The sequence below is a fragment of the Chiroxiphia lanceolata genome, chromosome 1 (assembly GCF_009829145.1).
Source record: "Chiroxiphia lanceolata isolate bChiLan1 chromosome 1, bChiLan1.pri, whole genome shotgun sequence".
Taxonomy (NCBI): Eukaryota; Metazoa; Chordata; class Aves; order Passeriformes; family Pipridae; genus Chiroxiphia; species Chiroxiphia lanceolata.
Genome location: NC_045637.1, coordinates 89,984,273 through 90,003,572, shown reverse-complemented (window position 1 = coordinate 90,003,572; position 19,300 = coordinate 89,984,273). Strand labels below are relative to the sequence as shown.

General features: G+C 40.0%; 1 protein-coding gene across 1 annotated transcript in view; it reads left to right on the top strand.

The window, feature by feature from the left end:
* Positions 1-4,083: 4,083 nt before the first annotated feature.
* Positions 4,084-19,300, top strand: part of ELOVL2 (ELOVL fatty acid elongase 2) — a 48,443-nt gene continuing 33,226 nt past the window's right edge. The window contains exon 1 of the mRNA XM_032704677.1: positions 4,084-4,320. Coding sequence (XP_032560568.1) covers positions 4,318-4,320 — 3 coding nt within the window. The 5' untranslated portion in view covers positions 4,084-4,317. The remainder of the gene's footprint in view (positions 4,321-19,300) is intronic.

The window sequence follows — 19,300 nt, the reverse complement described above, 5'->3', positions numbered from 1 at the left end:
AACATATAGGAGCTTGACTGCCTGTCAGCTGTACCCCAGAAGCTGACCAGGTAGTGATAGTTCATGCAGAACAGTGCAAACTGTGGGCCTTTCTGCTATTCAGAATATACTCGGTGTCCTTCACACTGCTGACCTTCTTTTGGCATTATTACACTTCTCTTTCCCGGGGCAGGAGTACAGAGAACAGCTTCCTCCCACCTTTTCCCTCAGCGCTACACCATTACTCATCATTACGCTGTGAACTCTTTGGTGTAGGTCTCAACACAGCAAGGCCATGATCCCAAACTGGGGCCTCCATGTGCTACCCTAACACTAAATACTGCTGATGTAAGAAGAGAATCTTCAGGTCCATCCACAATTCACAGCAGTTAACTCCAGCAGTCTCCTCACAGGAGACGCGCAGACTGCAAGGAACAGCACATCAAACCGTGGTCTTTTGTAACAACTCACCTTCGGTATTTGCTTTGGAGCCATCAATCTTTTCCCAGTTCTTGGCTGGCTTAAGTGAACAACACAGACTATTTGTATAAAGATGATAAGCGTAAGAGGGATGGGAAAATTCTATTTACGTCAATTCATAGAATACCAAGCCACACAACTAAACTGTATCTGTGACTGCAGCCAGGGACTTTTCCTGGACACATTGCAATTGCTTTCCAGCTTTAACTAAGCCTTTAAAAATAAACACCAGCAGTATTGGTTTGTGTCCGAGAGAGGGTGCTAAAGTGAAATATTTGTTATAAAAACTACAAAGCTCCACAATCACTCCATTCAATGCTTCCTCCAGCATAAGTTTATTCTTAGTTTTTATTTTATATGCTCACAGCTGACAAATTAAGACGAACTTTAGCTTTACAGACATATTACACCAGCCATAGTTTCAAAACCAATTTGCAAAGAACTAACCATACCAGAGAAAAACAAGAGAATAAACTCAAATTTTCACTTTAGCCTGATTACTTAGATTTAATTCCACACAGTTTTGTTATTGACAGTCTTTTAGCACTCTTTGAGAGTTAAAAAAGTTAACAAAAAATTAACAAATGTTAACTGAAAGAGGGGAAATTTAGGTTAAATATATGGAAGAAATTCTTTACTGTGAGGGTGGTAAGGCACTGGGACAGGTTGCCTAGAGAAATTGTGGATGCCCCATCCCTGGAAGTGTTCAAGGCCAGTGGGATTGGACCCTGAATCTGGTCAAGTGGTGTTCCTGCCCATAGCAGAGGGGTTAGAACTAGGTGATTGTTAAGGTCCCTTCCAATCCAAACCATTCCATGACTCTATCAAATTCTGCCCCACTGATCTCAACACTCCCCATGGTGCCACTAGCAGAATCAAGATCTTCAGTTACATAACCACTGTCCTGTGCCAATAAAATTAGAAAAATAATGGATAATATAAGAAAGTTAACATCTTTCATCTGAGATAGTTAGAGAAAGATGAGTTGCATAGATGCTTCTGAGAGAACAACTTTTTGAAATAGGCATGTCCTGAATTTAAATTCCAAATTTCAGAGGAGTTCATGATCAAGAGCAGTGACTGGTAATAGATGTTGGACTTAACTTTTCTTTCCCAAACTGAAACTTTATCCTATAGATTTAAACTTAGCAGGAGCTGAGAGTTGCTGGTAATTGGCTGATCAGTGGTACCTTGTTTGCCTGTTTCCTGCTGAGCTGCAAACTCAGTGGGACCTGGCATCTCTGAAGTCATTGCAATTCAAAGGTGCTTTTCCTAAGACACAGAGATATTCAGAGCCTGACTGGACACAGCCTTGGACAGCTGACTGTAGGGGGCCCTGCCTGAGCAGGTGTGTTGGACCAGATGATTTCTAGAGGTCCCTCCTCACCTCAGCCAGTCTGTGATTCTGTACATTAGGTGGTTTGTGATAAGGTTCAACCTACAACAACCCCTAGATAAGCAGGGCTCAAGCCAGCTCCCTATGGTATTTCACTTTGAACAGTGATTGTTGTGTAACAGAATTGCCCCAGAATGAAGTTCTGTTTTATTTGCCTCCACTTACTCTTCTGGTTTCCAAGGAATTTCAGCTGGAACTAATCAAGTCTGTTTGTCCTCATGTCAACTTATTTTTCTGCCTTTTGCCTCATGCCAACACACTGTTCAATGACCACTAAAAACTAACATCCGTGGCAGAGGTCTGCTGTTCTCAGTGCCTGGGATCCAACTAAATGCATGACATCACTCTCCATACAAAACACATGAATCCAAATCCTGCCACAGCCCTTAAATCTCCAAATTCAGGTAATTAGAGAGGCATTAAAAATACTCATAATGCTATTACAACTTCTTTTAAGTGCCACCAGAATACTATTTGTTCTTTGCTGGTGACACTGTTGTTTTTATAAAAAATAAAGTTGCTACTATAGGAGGAAACTACATTAATTAGTATTAATATACTGTATCAGGAACAAGGAACTCAAGAAAATAGAAATGTTACATATTTATCAAACTTGAATATATGTTTCCTTACTGTTTTAGGCAAAGAAAAAGAAGACTTTAAAAAGAATATATATTACTGTATTACTAGGTCTGCTATTGGCTTGACACAAACTCCAGACTGTTTGGACTATAAAGAAAGTGGAATAAAAACTGTGAGGCCGAAGCATTCCAATGCACCAAATCACTACCATGTTTCTCTGTCAGTCACCATCCAAACTACTCCTTGCTCTACAGTGCATAAAGAGAAGTTTCTTGGACAAAGAGGATGATTTTCCACCTAGGGAACAATTTCCCTGGGGACAGAATGAATATCAAAAAGTATTTTTGCTCAGTATTTCAGGATGGTTTGTAGTAACACACAAAGAACTAAACCAATAACCTGTCAAAAAGATGAAATAGGGTAAAGGATGGCTGATCAACCTCAGAATTGCGGTAATTCGGTGTAGATGGATGCACTGGAATTTGGAAGCTTGAGCAGACAAGTAAAAATGGGTTAGAACTTCCGTGAGGACATGCTTTCACGTGAATCTCCTGGCAGTATCATTTCTGGGCAGGCAGGCAGCCCTGGGAAGATAGCCCTTCTCACTGCCTTCGGTGGACCTCTGTGTCCAAGAGAAAGCAAGGGGTGAAGTTGTACCTGGACAAAGAGACTACCAGGAAGGAAGTTTCAAGGTTCAGAACATCAGTGCTACATTTTGGACAAATATAGCGTGTCTGTAGGTGAAGTACACTTTAGTTTGTGAAGATGATACCTTTCCTGAACCACACATGATCCCCTTATTTTCACTGCTCGTGCCTCTGAAACTGGGACTGTTCTCTGAGCTCTGGTCAACAAAACTATGCACAGAATTGAGGGGACAACAATGGAAGTGCATGCATGAATATGTCATTTTTTGGCAAATTTTCGTTTAGAAAATAAAAATAATATTTTGATTTCATATGCCAAAGACCTCTTCATTAAAAGCAGGGGTAAAGAAGCAGTACATTTTCAATAAACGTTGATAGTTTAAATAAATCTTTTATTGGAACTATAAGACTTGGTTAGCACCTAGAACAAAAATCAGTTCTGAAGGTGTGAAATTTTGTGCTTGTTCTACCACGCACAAAGCCTTTTCCTTCCCTGACACTTTTTCTGTTATGTTGTCAGTGGCAGAGTTGTGACAGGGTTGGTAGCTCCTGTTCTGTGTGATTTTTGCCTCCTCCCTAGCCAACATAAATAAACATTTGCTTATCAATTCCTCCCTAATAGACAGATCAAATCTCCAGGGAGATGCCACAGGGAGAATCATAGATTCATTTAGATTGGGAAAGAACTCTGAGAGCATCGAGTCCAACCACCTAACCCTTAAGTGGTGGATCTCACTTTGTCACAGTGTGTGCAGGATTCAGGGCTTCAGGTCAGAGAAGTTCAGATGCAAATACGAGTGCTGGGCCACCGACCAAACCCTCTTTGAATGAAACAGGTTTATGCCAGGACCACAGCAGCCAGCCAGTGCCCCTCTCCGCTCCCAAAGTGGCTGGTCAATGAATTGAATCTTCCCAACAGCGAAGATTCCAACAAAGACAAACGTTCACTATCCACTGTGACATCTGGGTCGCTGGTGGAACAGCATCACTCAGCCTCTTCCCCTCCTCAACTACTGCGTTCCCCCTCCCAGCGGTCGCTTCCCACCACCTCCCCATCCATCCTCTTTGCTCTCCCGTCCCTCCCAGCCTCGTGTCCGCCGGCAGCCGGCGGGGGCGGGCTCGGCAGAGCCGGGGAGGAGGCGGCGCCTTATAGCGGGGGCTCGGGGGCCGCGCCTGCAGAGCTCTCCGAGCCCGGCGATACCCTGGACAGCGCCTCGCCGCCGCTCCGCCGCCATGGTGAGTGTCCCCCGCCCAGGGACCCTGCCCTGTGCTGCCCCCGGGGGTGATCGCGCCCTGCGCCGCCTCTCCCCACACCCACACACACGCACATCGTGCCGGGGCTGGCTGCGAACGAGCCGCCTCTGCTCGCCGTGCCTCCCTGCCCCCCGCTCCGCCGCGGCCGGCAGAGAACCCCCGCAGCCCCGCTGACATCCCTCCCTCCCTCCTCCCTCGCTGTTGTCCCCACTCCTCCGGGCCGCATTTGGGGCGTGAGTTTTCGGGGGGATAAGGGGGGATGCCCTTAAATGCCCCCCACCCCCACTCGGCGGTGAAGGGACTCTATAGGGAAGGCAGGAGGGACAGAGGGATGTTAGGGAGGGAGGGAGGAAGGATGGGAGAGGGAGCCCCGTGGGCACCCGCACAGCGCCGGCAACCGGGCGGCGTGCGGGGACAGGCACGTGGAGGAACGTGGTCGTGTGTGGAGGGAGGAATGGGAGGGAGCAAGAGGTGCGCAGCCCCTGAGCATCCATCCACCGGGGCCCCCCTTCGCCCTGCCCCGTTTCTAGCAGGTGCATCTTCCTCTACCCCGAGGTGTGTTTGAGCATGTTACATAAACCGATTATTCCCGTTAATTTGTTATCTTAATAGAAGCTCTTGCATCAGTCATGCAGTCTGTAGTGGACCACTTATTTTTTTTTCCATGTAATGAATGAACAATGGAGTTTTAGATTCCACTTCAGCATTTAAAAGAGTTAAAGTGGAACAACTAGTCACCTATTTAGCGACCAAGACCATTTCCCCATAGCACATTGTGTCTTTGCAGTCATAGTAACTTGCCCAAAGGGGCTCATCCTGTTTATAAACAGCAATGCTGACCTTATATAGTAGGACAGTATCATACAGGTATTTTGCAGCCTTAAATTCTGAGGCACGTGGGGATGAATAATTTGGCCAACCTTATTGTATCAGAAGCTTGAGACATGATTGACAACAGAGCCTAGTTTTTCTTTTATATGGTTTAACAACAAAAATACTTTTTCCCCAAAAAAGTCTTTGCATCATATATATTAAATTCTACCTTCTTTGAATAAAAATCAGTTTGGACCCTTCCATACCCCCCCCAACAATCCAGATGTAAATAATATTCAAATAGTCATTCCATGAATTAACTTCAGTCCTCTTCCTAACAGTCATGTATCCACCTGCTGTCAGTGTGAATCTGTTCCTCCTATGTATTCTATTTGCCATCAACTCAGCCTTGGGACGATGGATATGAGAAGACCCTATTGAAAAAGACCTGAAATGTTGCAGTACTTTATGCTGCCTAAGCCCCCCACCATAACTTCCCACTGTGTGGGAGTTACTATGAATTACTATTTCTTATCAAGTAGGGTGGAACATAAACACAAAATCCATGACTAAATTACCACAGCTGCACAAAGCGTAAGTTAGTACCAGCCATTGGTAAGGTCTTCCTTATGACAGAGGAAGAAGTTACAAAGATACCTGGTGTTGCAGAAGATAGTGTGTATTATTTATCAGGAATTGGTACAGCTAATATCCAGGTGCTCAGGAGTACTGATTCAACTGGAAAGTTAAAATACCCTGAACTAGTTAAAATATTTCATTTTGACTTCTTCCAGGACTGAGATGAAGTCAGTTATAGTAGTACCAATCAAGGAAACATTAGTTGGTAGCATAGGCACTGGCACTTCCGTAATAATAGAAATGATAGCTGAGACTTACCCTTAACTTGTTCTTCCTGGTTCTTAGAGCTGTTCAATTAGCCTTGGCATTTTTCTTGAGATGACTGGAAGCAATATCCAGAAATTGCCATTCAGAGCTATAAACAGGTTTCTATTAGCAAATTTTGCTCTTCTGTAACTCCAGCAACCTTGGAGTTCAAGAGTTGCTGAGATTTCCCATATATAAAGACATTCTGGAAGAAGAATTGCCAATTTGGAAAAATCCTTGAAGCGGTATAAAGGCTGAAGGTTGCTTTGGCTCTAAAAGTTTGAAAGAGTGTCCTTGGAGTAATAGCTCCTGAAACAAAAACCTGACCTATTGATGAAAAGTGTTGCAATGATGCTAATGCAGGGTTAAAAGTCACAGCACATTGATTTCTAGATGGACCTGGAGCTTGGGGGCAAGGGGTCACAGGGACATGGGAGGATACTACCAAAGGTATCAGTAGCAAATGAATGACAAATAGACTTTTGGCCCATATAGTGGGAACGTTGATTAAGCACTCCCTTCTCTAGTGGCATAGAAACAAGCAGGTGTGTGTTGCCAGTGTCCCTTAAACTCAACTGCGAGTTTCCTCAGCATCCTGTGTGTTCAATCACTATTATTTGCAGGAAGTAGCCTAAGGAAACTTTTTTTTTGAAACTTCATTTTGCTGAAGCAGCAAACCACTGCCATCATCAGGCATTAAGGGTCTCCTCAGCATCCTCACTTTATGAGAGCAACCACAATGGGTTGGTTCCTCTGTCTATGTAGTTCACTGCATCTCTACTTGCTCCAGTGAATCTAGGTCAAATTACACTGGCTCGGGATTTGGCTGCACCCTTGAACTTTAAACCGATTACACATTTTGATTTGTCAGTGTATTTTCCATGGGGTCAAACCCCACTTTTATGGAGCAAGAGAGTGTATAACCTTGCACAGTGCATGGCCACTAATACTTGCAAAGGGGCTAGGTAACACTAAGGTAAGCATAAACATGAGAACAGTGCAAAGCTGTGTTCAATAGGTTTCAGTGTCTGTACCTCTACAAGAATCCAGTTGTAGAGGGGTTATATAGACAGCAGCTAGAATATATTTTCATTTCCTTGAGAGATTTTCATACCCTTTGAGGTGTTGTGACTTCCAAATCAACACAGAAAGACATCTAATTCTTTTTAAGCAGTCATAAGCTTCATGGCCACCATATCAGGATATGAAGCTTGATATGCGCATATACTGATTGCAGAACATACAGAAAGGGCCCAAGAGAGCAACAAATATCTCTTCTTTATTGACAGTAGCCAAAATAAATGCCTGTCTCATCGTCTATTAGTTAATTGCTCTGAACACTGCATGAAAAAGAGTATTGCAAAGAGCATATTCTAGCCCCTGAACATGCAAACTGGAAGAGAACATTTTTTTGGAGACAGATATCAATCCAGCACAAATCCCTGACTGGCATGAAAGCCAGTGCTACAGCATCCACAAGATCCCTCTGGCCCCATCAGAATGAAGAGGGAGCAGAGTTCAGCAACCCTGCCATTCAGACCCACAGCAGGAAGCCAGGGTTTTGTCAGCTGATGCGGAGTTAATAAGCTATGAGAAAACATGCTGAGAAACTGCATACAGAACAGAAAAAATAGACATAAGTACTTTTACAGAAACTCAAGAAGAGGCACTGAAGCTTTTTGCACATGGTGGAATTGATTAGAAAAAAAAGCTTCCAGGAACTGAAGTCCAGTGTTTCATTTGCATAGTTAGCTGTAGATATCTGCTTACCAAAACCTGCTTGCTGCCCTTGGTGTTGACCACTTTTGTCTCTAAAGAATCCTATGATTCTTTAAGACTGATCATTGTATCTTCATTACAAACAGTCTGACTTGTGAAAAACCCCACACTCCTATTATTTATCAGGCATTTGGTTTTACATTCATTTAGTTTTATAGCATCTCTTGATTTTATTGAAGAAAAAATTAATCATATGCAAATACTTTAAAATTAAATCTCTGTCTCAATCAAAAGCTGGGGAAAAAACCCTTCAGTAGTATTTTCTCTAGGTATTAGTAAATTCCAAAGTAAGGTGAAAATGAAAGGCTGGTATATTCCCTGATCTAAGCCAACTTCAAGTATAAATAAATGGAGTAACTTCAGGTAAGAATTTTTCCTGATGCTTTCATGACACGTTATATGAGAGTTCTGTTAATCACTGCCTGTAAAACTGATTTAGGAACTGAGGCATTGATAAGCCTCATACAAACTGAGTCTGAAGTCTGTATTCAATGATAAAGTAAGTGCACAAGTGCAGCCTGGCTTGTAATTACAGAAGGTAATGGAGAAGGGAGGGTAATTAGGAGGATGAAACTAAGTATACCACTGGTCGTTCAGAGCCAGGAAGCTGCTGGGATGAGCCTGCCTTTTGAGGCAATGGTGGAAGGGCACAAGAAGGATTGCCCAGCTGTAATGAGAAGAAACACCCTGGGACCTGTAGCTTTGCCACATTTTAAATGCTACACTTCTGACTTTAAGTACATCAAATTTATCAGGCAATTTGTAAGTGCCTGGCAACAGTGCAGCTTGTAAATCCATTATCTACATACACCCTTCGTGGCTTGCTTTTATCATATGCTAAATACATGGGCCAAAATATCTAAGTGGCTGCATCTTTACCCGTGGGACTGCTGCACAGCTGACAAGTAAAGTGCGATACGAAATGAAGTGAATATTAATGACTCCTTTAGGACTTCTTATCTACCTAAATAACAGCAAAAGCCACTTTAATTACTGAGGAGTAGTTATGTTCAGATCTAGGAGGGAAAATAGAATTCCTTGCATCTTCAAGAATATGGCAATTAACATTATATTGGCATTAATACTGACAGTACTCTGACTTGATGTCAATCTAACAACGACTGAGTGGTATTTTTACACACTACGCTCATCTAGCTAATGACTTTTAAAGTGCATTGCATTTCCTCTTCCTCTGTCAAAACTGAACATGATAAAATGGTGAAGGTCAGCTATCCCACGTGGAAGGAAATCAAACCCTCTCTGGCAGAAATTCGTATATGAAGAGGTGTAATTAGAGAATAAAAAAAATTAAGATTGTTTTCATCATTGTTTGGAGACATTTTGATTTTTTCCCCCCTAAGAAGGACAGATATGGAAATGAAGCAAGAAATACTTCACATTCTGTGTCATCATTTGAAAGCCAGACACAGCAAGAATTGGAAGTAGGGTGACCAAGTTTTAAATAAATATCCTAAATCTAAGCATAAGGGACCACAACAAAACAGTTCTTCCCCTATTCTTAAAGGCCTCCTACAGTATGCTAGTCAGTAGTTACCATTCATGACACTTTGCAGCTAGCGAAGACAATGTGATACAGCAACCTAACAGAGGGAGTGACTTACACACATGATAATAGGTCTACAGCTGTTGTTATTTCCTCTATTTGACAATAACAGATGCAGTTTACAGACATTTTGTATCTTTAGGGTCTTACCATGCAGGACAGTCATTAGCATTTTTATTTTGAGAAAAGTGTCAGTTTGAGTGTTTCCACGGACTAATGGGCTTAAGGGTCTTGGGCTTTAAAATTCCAGTTATGTGTGGATTAAACTCTAGGATACCTACTGTTGGGGCTAACAGAGAAAGGGAGCTAATTAGCTTGTGCACCCTCTTATCCTGTGCCAGCAGACGGTCCCCTGTTATTTGGATTCCATACACTTTTTTAAAAAGAGGTGTCCTTGGAGATCATTAGCCAGATTTAAGGTTTTAAAAGAGGTAAATTTAGAACTGTTTTGGAGGAGGAGAAATAACAGAACTTCCATACTGTCTTTTTTCTTCCTTATTAAACTTGAAAATCAACTGTCATTTCCTTTCCTCTCCTTGCACAATCTTCTTTAAATAAGACTGAAGTCCAAAGCGTGAATTAGCATTTGAAATACAGGGTTTTGCCCTCGAGGATTTAAGGGAGAAATGGAAGAAAGAAAAAAAAAGTTAGGGACCGGTTAACAGAACAAGAAGATATTTTCCTCTTTAATTGTTTTTTTTGTGTTCTCAAGTGACACTTTGGAAAACAGGCATCAGATTCTGTTTCTTTATTTCCCTATATTACGCTTGCATTTTTGCAGCCAGCTAGAAGTAAAAAAATACTTTGTTTCTTGCATTTTGCTGTGAGCATGGATAAAACTGTTCCGAAATGCAAAGTGCCCTCAAACTGGCAGGGAATAAATGGTTGGCAAAGTTTTCGAGAGTGATTTCCATGACAGGGAATTGGCACATCTTTTGGTAAGGTGGTTCTGAATACTACTATCCACACCCGCTTTCTCTCCAACTGCTGGCTGCAGCCAGGCAAGTTACTTCTATTGCAGTTTAAAAGGTTAGTTGTGAGGTTATGCAAGTTCTGCATCTGCTAAAAGTTGGTATTTATGTCAGAACCATATTTCATTATGTACACAGGTTTTTTTTTTTCAGTGTCTGTCAAAAGTCCATGCAATTACAAGGGGAAAAAAACATGAAGTCTATTTTTACCTTTATATGCTTGTCAATCCATTATTCAGATCTCTTTATGTACTAAGTAGTTTAAACAATTTGCATCGTGACAGGCTACTCAAAATTTAAATGCTTATCTGATATGAAAAATATCTCATGCAATGCTTGTTATTACTTGTGCCTTCCTGGAGTAGCATTTCAGTGTTACTTTGCTGTTACACCAGAGACTGTACTGTGGTTTTAAATCTTAAAGTTCTTATTTCTTACCTAGAAGTACCTTCTTACCTTGACTAGACTTCTCTTGAAGATGTATCTTTTAATACTGACAGAAGGCTATGCATGAAGCCAGACAAAAACTCCATCTTTTCAAGTTTATGGAAAAAAAAGAAAAATCAAAGACATAGAAAACAAGTGTATCAGAAACCAGTTCATATTAGTAAAGTGTTTATAGGTTCCTTTCTTCTTCCCAATTCCTTCTGCTACTGAAAGCAGAAATGAAAGATGTCTTCCAACCAGCAGTTATCATCACTCTCCAAAGAGTAGACACCTTACTTTCTGTAAGTTACCTAAGAAATCTTCTCCCAAAAATCAGGTCCTTCTATTGAAAAATGTGTTAGAAGAATGTGGATTCACCCTCAAAAGCACCCTCGGGAATTTTTCTTGTTCAAATACTGGAGCTATTGGCTTTCTTTGGAAACTTGATGATTAAGAACCATGAGAAAGTATCACTGAATCAGTCCTTCCCCAGAACAAGACAAATAAAGTACATCACATCTCTAGTTTTATGGAATTCTTTTCAGTTTCCAAGGTTCTACCTTCTAGCAGAAGTTTAGTTACATATTCCTCTAAGATTTTTTTTTCTGATATATGTCACAAGCATCACAGGATGTTCATGCTCCTCTTTGAAAGCTGAGATAGAGCTTGTGATTTCCTGGTACTGAAACACATTTGAAACTTGGCTTTAGAACTGGCAATTTTTGCAACACAATAGAAAAAGTAGCATTTAGCTTTATTGCTCTGCAAAATACAAATAACTCTCCATTTCAGTGAAAACTGATATTGAAAACCTTTTGGGTTTAATACAGTTATTTCTTCCTTACTGCTGGAGTCTTTGTAAGCCTGCGTTTTAATAATACCTGCAAAACCCCTTGAAAGATAAAAGGCTAGATGAGAGTTATTTTGCTTACAATAACCTAAAGAAAAAGTAAAAAATATCCCTCATAACCTACCTTGGAGGAAAAAGCACCACTTTTTTTCCTCTTTTACATTTACTAAATTTGTAGAATAATTTTATTTCTAATCAGGTATCACTAAAATGTCCCCTCAGGACTACATCTAATGTATTTTTTTTCCACAAAATAATTTCTTTTCCATCAGTCGGGAAGTAATTTTCTTCTGTTTGCCAGACACCTTTGGGAGATGTCAGAATTCAGATCAGAAACTGTTTTGATGGAAAGGTGCGAAGTTGAAAGCCAAGACAGAGAGCAATGTCATGAGGAGAGGCGTAGAAAGGAAGCAACACGGCACTATCCCATTTTACCTCTAGATGTGTGTTTTTGAGTTTAAAGGAGTGTGAGTATTTCAATATTCTGGCTCGTTAAACCTCAAGTCTTGCTGAAATACGACATGTGTACTGCAAGCACTCAATAAACCTAACAACTCCTGACCACTCGGTAGGACAAGTAACATCCTGACGAGCTGGAAGCAAGAAACCCAGACTAGTCCCCTAGTCTTTGGCAAATTTGGGGGTTCCTGTGCTCTTGCTTCTTTTACAAAGGCGTCCTTTCACTGTTCCACCTCCAAACATGACTGGCATTGATAAGAGACTGGTGTAAATGCAATTCTCAGCAGTTTTTGTTGAATGAAATAAAGTGGTTACTTAAGTGAAGAGAATACAATATTATTCGAATAAAGATGTAATGTAAATTAACAATACTGAGCTAAATAACAAAGTATAAAGCAAAGTGAGATCATTAAATACCTCTGACACTTCATTCATCAATCCAGAATTAGATGTCGTTTGAGAATTTGTCACCTGAAACGGTCTTGCACTTGACTCCATAAGCCAGTTTGGGATATATTTTGATCAATATGCAGTTGATCAGATCTTCAGGTTAATACTGTAGGTAACTGAGTTTAAATTATGAAGGAGAAATGTGTATAGTCAGAGTGAAGGGAGCTTTCAATTCAATCAGAGCCCTCAAATAAGGCAGTGCTTATACCTAGCTGGGAAAAGTACCAGAGGACATCTTCAGACATCACCTCCTGGTTTCTTTCTTAAAATCTTCCTGAAAGAAATAATTTGAACCAGATGGATTTTCTTTAAAAGCAATGATACTTGCAATTTTTTTATTTTACTTGCTTACTTAAATCCCATAGCTATCAAACATTTGCTCCCTCACCACATTTACAGATCGCATAGACTTAAATAGAGATGTATATTTCTTGCTATAGTCTGTTTTGTAGGGGAAAGCTTCTTATTGCTACTTTTTTGCCAGTAACGTCTTAGTACGTTGTGATATTTAATAACTGGATTTACCGTCATTAGCTTTGCCACTCTTTCAGATAGTACATTTTGCTGGCAAACAATTATTATGTGTCTAGTTGTTAGTTTCTCTTCCCTTAGTCTTTCTGGGGTTTTCTTTTTGAGGATAAAAGCTTATCTGTCTTTAGGGTTATCTTTGAGGTACTGAAACTTAAATCAGCTGCAGGTGCCATCAATACCGCTTCTAACTTCTCCTGTAAAACAAATGTATTTATTATATTTGCTTGTAAGAAATTGTCATCTCCTCAGATAGTTATTTCCAAGAGCACACATCTGATGCAAAGTAAGAAGTGATGCTTATCCTTCTTGGAAACCTGAGCTTGTGAGGATATTCATTTTCTGGAAAGTGGTATTTGATCAGTGCCTGTGATGTATATCAGGTCCCAGATAGTTCAAGCTGACCTTGCCAGCAACTCCGTTTTCCCCACTGCCAGCTATCTGTCCACTACAGAGCAGCACTGAACCTCATTGATACTTAACTGTGAAGGGAACCAAATTTTTTCCACATGATCTCTATCTCTATATTAGGTTGTTTCTTCGAAGAATCAATTAATAATTCAGTCATTCCAGGTGGGTGTGACAGTCACTGCAGTGCAGCACTCTCATGTAGATGTTATGTCACATGGAAATTCCCAACTTCGATGGCACTTTATTTTACAGGTCAGCTAAGGCTGATCCTATCAGATGATCTTCCTGAATAATGAAGAAAGCTAGCTGTGTGAAAAGCTTCCACCAAGGAAGCCTTCTAATATTGGACATTAATGATCCTTGTGGGCCCTTCCAATTCAGAATATTCTGAATCAATCAATCCATTTCGTACAATCACAAAGACAGAAAATATATTGCAAGACCAGCAATAGCCACTGAAGCACTGGATGCCTTGTAGTCACATTTTCTTTACATAATATAGATATTGTGACACGCTTATCCTTTAGAATTTTTCTGGGTTTACTTTTCTTCTTTCAATCAGCAGTTACTGGTAAATGATATCTAGCATGAAATGATAAATTAGAAGATAAATGTCTATTACAACTCATAAGCTTGAAATCTGTTTGATTTAAAATTTAATGTACAGATTTTAGAAGCAGATATTTTTAGCTAAAACTCCATGTTTCTTTCCCAGACTGATTGATACTCCTAACAACCTAATTGAAAAGCTTTCTGTATTGAGTTTTGTACCCGCATTTGTCGCACAGCAGTTAGACTGTTTTGTACGTGGCTAATGACCTCAAAGTGAAATTGAAAGGCTTTGCATGTGTTGGAAGATTAAGGCTGAAACCTTAGAAGCTGGGATGTGAACTCTCTAATCCTCAGCAGCATGCTCCAAACACCTCCCCCTCTTCCATTCTTTTCCTTCCCCTTTTTTCCACTTGCATCCTTATAAATAGCTCAGGACAGGGCCTATCCATTTGGGTAGCAACTACAAGAAATGGTGCAGCAAATGACTGCTAACCAAGAAAAACCATTTCTCTAGTGGGCAAAAGAACACAGCTGGATTTCCTTCATCCAAACTATGAGAACAAGAACAAATCTATAAGCTGAGTGCTGTTAATTTTAAGGATGCGGCTAAAGCAGGCTACAACATGATCTATCTTACCAGTCTCTGCGTGGAGAGCAACAGCAAGAAACCACACACACACACACACATACCTGCACATAACCTGCAGCACTGTGCTACGTTGCCAGATTCCTTCATTCCATGTTTTGAAGAGAAGTTAAAAGACAAGGGCTCCACTCCCAGCAGTGTGTCCAGTGAGTCTGGATAAGGGGACTGTTACATCCATAGGGAGCTCTGTTGATCTCTCCAGCAGCCAGCACAATATATACCCATACATGTTAGGCTATAGTTATGCTATGAACATGCCCCCTGGTAAATCTCCTGCTTCTTCCAGGTCCATTCCCATGTGGCAAGAGGATGGGAATATGAACTAGTTTATACCTTGCATAATTCAACAACTTGAGCAGGTTACACAGAGTATGTATCAGGGTAGGTACTTAGCCTAGTTTGACTAAATGTTCATAGATGCAATTTTTCACTAAGGAAATACGGCTGGACAGAATTCATCTCAGTAGTTTTACATAAGGATTAAATAAGACAGTCAGTGGAGTATTTGGGAGACAAAGTGAACACACAGGCATTAATATAGGCATGCTTTGTGGGTTTTAATCCCACTTCATTCCTTTCTGGGATTTCTGAATTTACAGAGTTCAGCAAAAAACCTTAATTTACAGGTATTCTTTTTAAATATAATTATAGTTTTACTTTTACACTGAAAACCTTGAAAGTATGACTGTAACTTCTAGAGCGTGTGAATTTATGGAAAGAGAACTTGGTGGATTAGCTCAGTAAAAATGAAGGACAGAGGGAGTTTGATTGGGGAATCTATACTAAAGAAATCACTACAAAAGCCAGCCAAGGATATGAACACCTGTCTGCTCCCGTTTCAGCTGTGCCAGCTCCCAGTCACACAGCACCGTTCCTTTGCTGCAGGTCATTGTCCTGCATGACTCCTCAAGTGAACTTGGCATCACATATTTTAAGAGCTCCTGCTTGGACAGTTTCAATTAACCAGAGTCACTTTGTCTGTACCAGCACTGCCAATAGCTCTGCAGGGACATTCCCAGCCCAGGGGAAGCACAGATGAGAAGCCAGTGCAGAATCCAACTCTCCAGCCAGTACAGTGTCTCTCGTGGTGCCTAAAATGCAACAGATCTTTAGTTCTGATTTAGTTTTTCTTTATGTTTATAAGGAGCTCAGGGCAGTTAAATAACTGCATCAACTGGAGGTGGTTTTGCTCATGAGGATGAATGTATTTTCAGGACTATTATTTTTTCTGAAAAAATAAGGTATCCTATGTTATAAGTTTTCTATTACTCCTAGAAGTTTTTATATTTAAAGCAAGCTTCTGTACACATTCTGTTGCTATTACAATTTTAAAATTCTTCAGGAGTATAAAACTGAATATAGTAGTGAGTGAGTATAATAGTAGTGAACTTCAGAAATTCATAAAATATTGACTATATGTACAGTACTAAGTTAAGTGATGCAAAAATATGTGCTGCATTTCTTCATTTTCTTACATACAGTACCTGCAGCATTATCTATATTAGAAGTGCATTCTACCTCATATGTGCTGACTAGGTGACTTTGATATTGGTTTGAAACAGGTGTTAATTACATGTATGTATAAAGCTGTCAGTTTTTCTAACAGCACTCACAGTTTTCCTTTTTCAATACATGGTTTACAGGCTGTATTCGATCTCCTGCCACTCTTGTCCTTAGTAAAAGTGTGTCTATAAAGGGAATTAGCACTGCAGGAAAAAGTCAGAATTAAGCAATTATTTAGTTAATATTTTACAAGTTGAGTTTCTGACTTAGAGTTTTCTGAATGGCTGCTGACAACTGTCTGTTAAAGAATGCAAGATATTAAAAAAACCCTAAGGCTTTATTTAATTTTTATATGCTTACATTTTAATACTTTATTTTAATTTAATTTCTTGTCTTTTAAAGGGAAAACCACACAGCCCTAGTTTTAAGTCTGCCTAGAGGAACCAGAAATGCTACCCACACAGGTTTTCTGACACACCTGCCTTGTCTCCCCCTCCAGCAGGCAAGCACCCTCAAGGACTCATATGAACTGTTTAACAATCTCAGGCAAAACAACCATTCAGTCAGGGAGAGCCCCAGTCAGAGAGCACATTTTACAAAATCCTTTTGATCCTCCCTGCCTGTATCAGGAGGGGCAGGCAGTCCCTTGCACATTAATCCGCGCCGTGGGGACACAGTGTTACGCTGCAGACATTTGGGACCGTGACCAAGAAACCTACTTCTTCTGCATAGAGTGCCCTTTGTCTTCCTGCACTGCCAGACTTGTGGGAAAACCACAGCTCTTGATTTTGGGTTTTTTTTGGGGAGTTTTGTTTTGTTCTGGTTTGGGGTTTTTTTTAAGGTTCTTTGTCCAACAAGCCATGAGATCATGTGCAGAGTCTTAGGATCTCCTATTCATCTTAGATATTTAAGTTTGTTACAGTAGCAAATGAAGAGATTTTCACAGTACTAGAAAGGATATGTTGTCAGTTTGTCTGTGTTTCTTTCTCCAGAAAAACAGTCAAATGTGTATACCAAATAGAAAATAAATCCCTGCATGCATTATACTGACTTATGAAATCAGCTTCTCAGCAGCGACAATATTTATCTGCAAATAATGAGAAAAACAAAATTATCAGGATATGGCATACTGAGAAAACTGAGCTGCCTTGTAAGCTTGTTGCTGTAATTCTCCCCCACCATTACATTTGCTTCTTGTGCCCATCTAATATATTTATTGTATGTATCTAAATGTAGGATGTGAGTTCTTTGCTGCAAAAACTGTGTAGTTGCATAAGTGGCATGTTTTGGGCAAACACTCTATACCCAGCTACATTTCTGGGGAATATTCAGTTCCAAAACCAAATCATCTGGTAAATCCAAAGCCTTAAAAGTGTAACTATCCTCCTTTGTCTTGGTAGAATTATTTTCCTATGCTTCTCAGAGTGCAGCTATTTTCTTGCTCTTATATAATGAGAAGTTGTATACTGCTTCTTCACCCCATAGTTTGGCTAGGCATCCCTTCCCAAGTCTAGTTGTTTGGAAGCAGGTATGTTAAGCTGTGCAGGCTTTCCTACTGCTGATGTAAAATTAATTCTGACACTGATCTGCCTTCCCAGTGCCTTGTAAAGTCAACAAGAGCTGAACAGACCATTAAGAAAACAGCCATAACAAAATTAACCTCTCTCTAAAAAAACTGATTGGGGTTCTTCGCTTGTAACTTTAAGACCTTTCTGCTCCAGAGGGAACTTTCTGTCATTCAAGCTGGAATCAGTTCCCGAGGATTGTTGCTTTGCCTGAGAATTGTATTTATTCGCTCAGGCTATTAGAAGGAGGCAGAATTTTTATCTACTCTTTCATTTTTAACTGATTTCCTTCTTGTTTATTCCCTCACAGTCATATATTCTTGTCATATCATCACTGACAGGAATTATACTCCATCTCAGGTCATTCTGTCATTTTAAATCTGACTGTTAGAGCAGAGGAAAAATGAGGTCAATAGTTGCTACCATTTTCTTGGGAACTGACAGACCACATCTGAGGTCTCCCCAGAGAAATCTTCTTTAATTACAAGTTAAGCTGATGTTCCCCCGTGTAGCAGGTAGAATTGAGCAGGATTACTTTTAAAAGGATTGCAGTGATCTCCTTTGATAACAGTTTCATTTTGAAATTCTGATAACAAGCAAGAGGATGGATTATAAATATATGGTTCTTGAGAGTGTACACAACTGATACATACTGCAAATTGGGCCACAGTAGCCACCCTTCCTTTTCACTCTTCTTTTAAAGCCATATAAGTTTTATTTTAAGCACTGCAATTGGCATGTATTATTTTAGTAATTATTTAATATGACTGCAAAGAACAGATCCAAAAAAAAAAAAAGTTTTTGGAAATTAGTGGAAGGGAAATAATGCAAGCAGTGATTCCAGAAAGGGAATTTTTCATCTTGGAGACACTGTGACCCTCAGCCAGGATCAAGCAATGAAAAATGTGTAATGGACTGAATGCTTTCAAGTACTTAAATTATGAATAGATTTTGGGAAACCAAGTAAATATTAATGGATTCTTATACCACTTTTATTCTAACCCATGCAGTTGTAGTACAGAAACCTTCCAAATTCCTTTTCCTTGTACTTAAAAAAAAAAAAGTCCAAAGAGCTGATTAATTTTGCAAAAGCAGTTTATCTCACAATGATATATGTTCTGACAATAGCGTGACAGGTAAAATAAGTCTTGCCTCATTTTATGTGAGAAATTAATATTTTCTATGATTCCTAGCAGGTTGTATAGTCCAGAAACAAAGACTGGTATCTGAAATAGCTCACATATTTACAATGTTTTCATTAAAATTCTTCTGCCTCTTAGTGCTTACTCACCTTTGGTATTGATGGTGTTTCAACTTTATTTGAATCCTGACAGAATCCATAAAGCAGATATTCCTTGACCTAGGTCCTTACTCCTATGTGTGGGATGAGCAGGCTTAGCACGAAGCAGGACTACAAAAGCAAGTGAAAATAGACCTCTTATTAAGCAAAATTAAAAACCCTAAAGCAGAAGGAGCCTAAATATTAGTGCCATTTTTCCAGAAGTGAAAAGTCTGGAGTATGTTAGCTCCTCAGCTGAAAACAGTTCAAACTCCCATTTT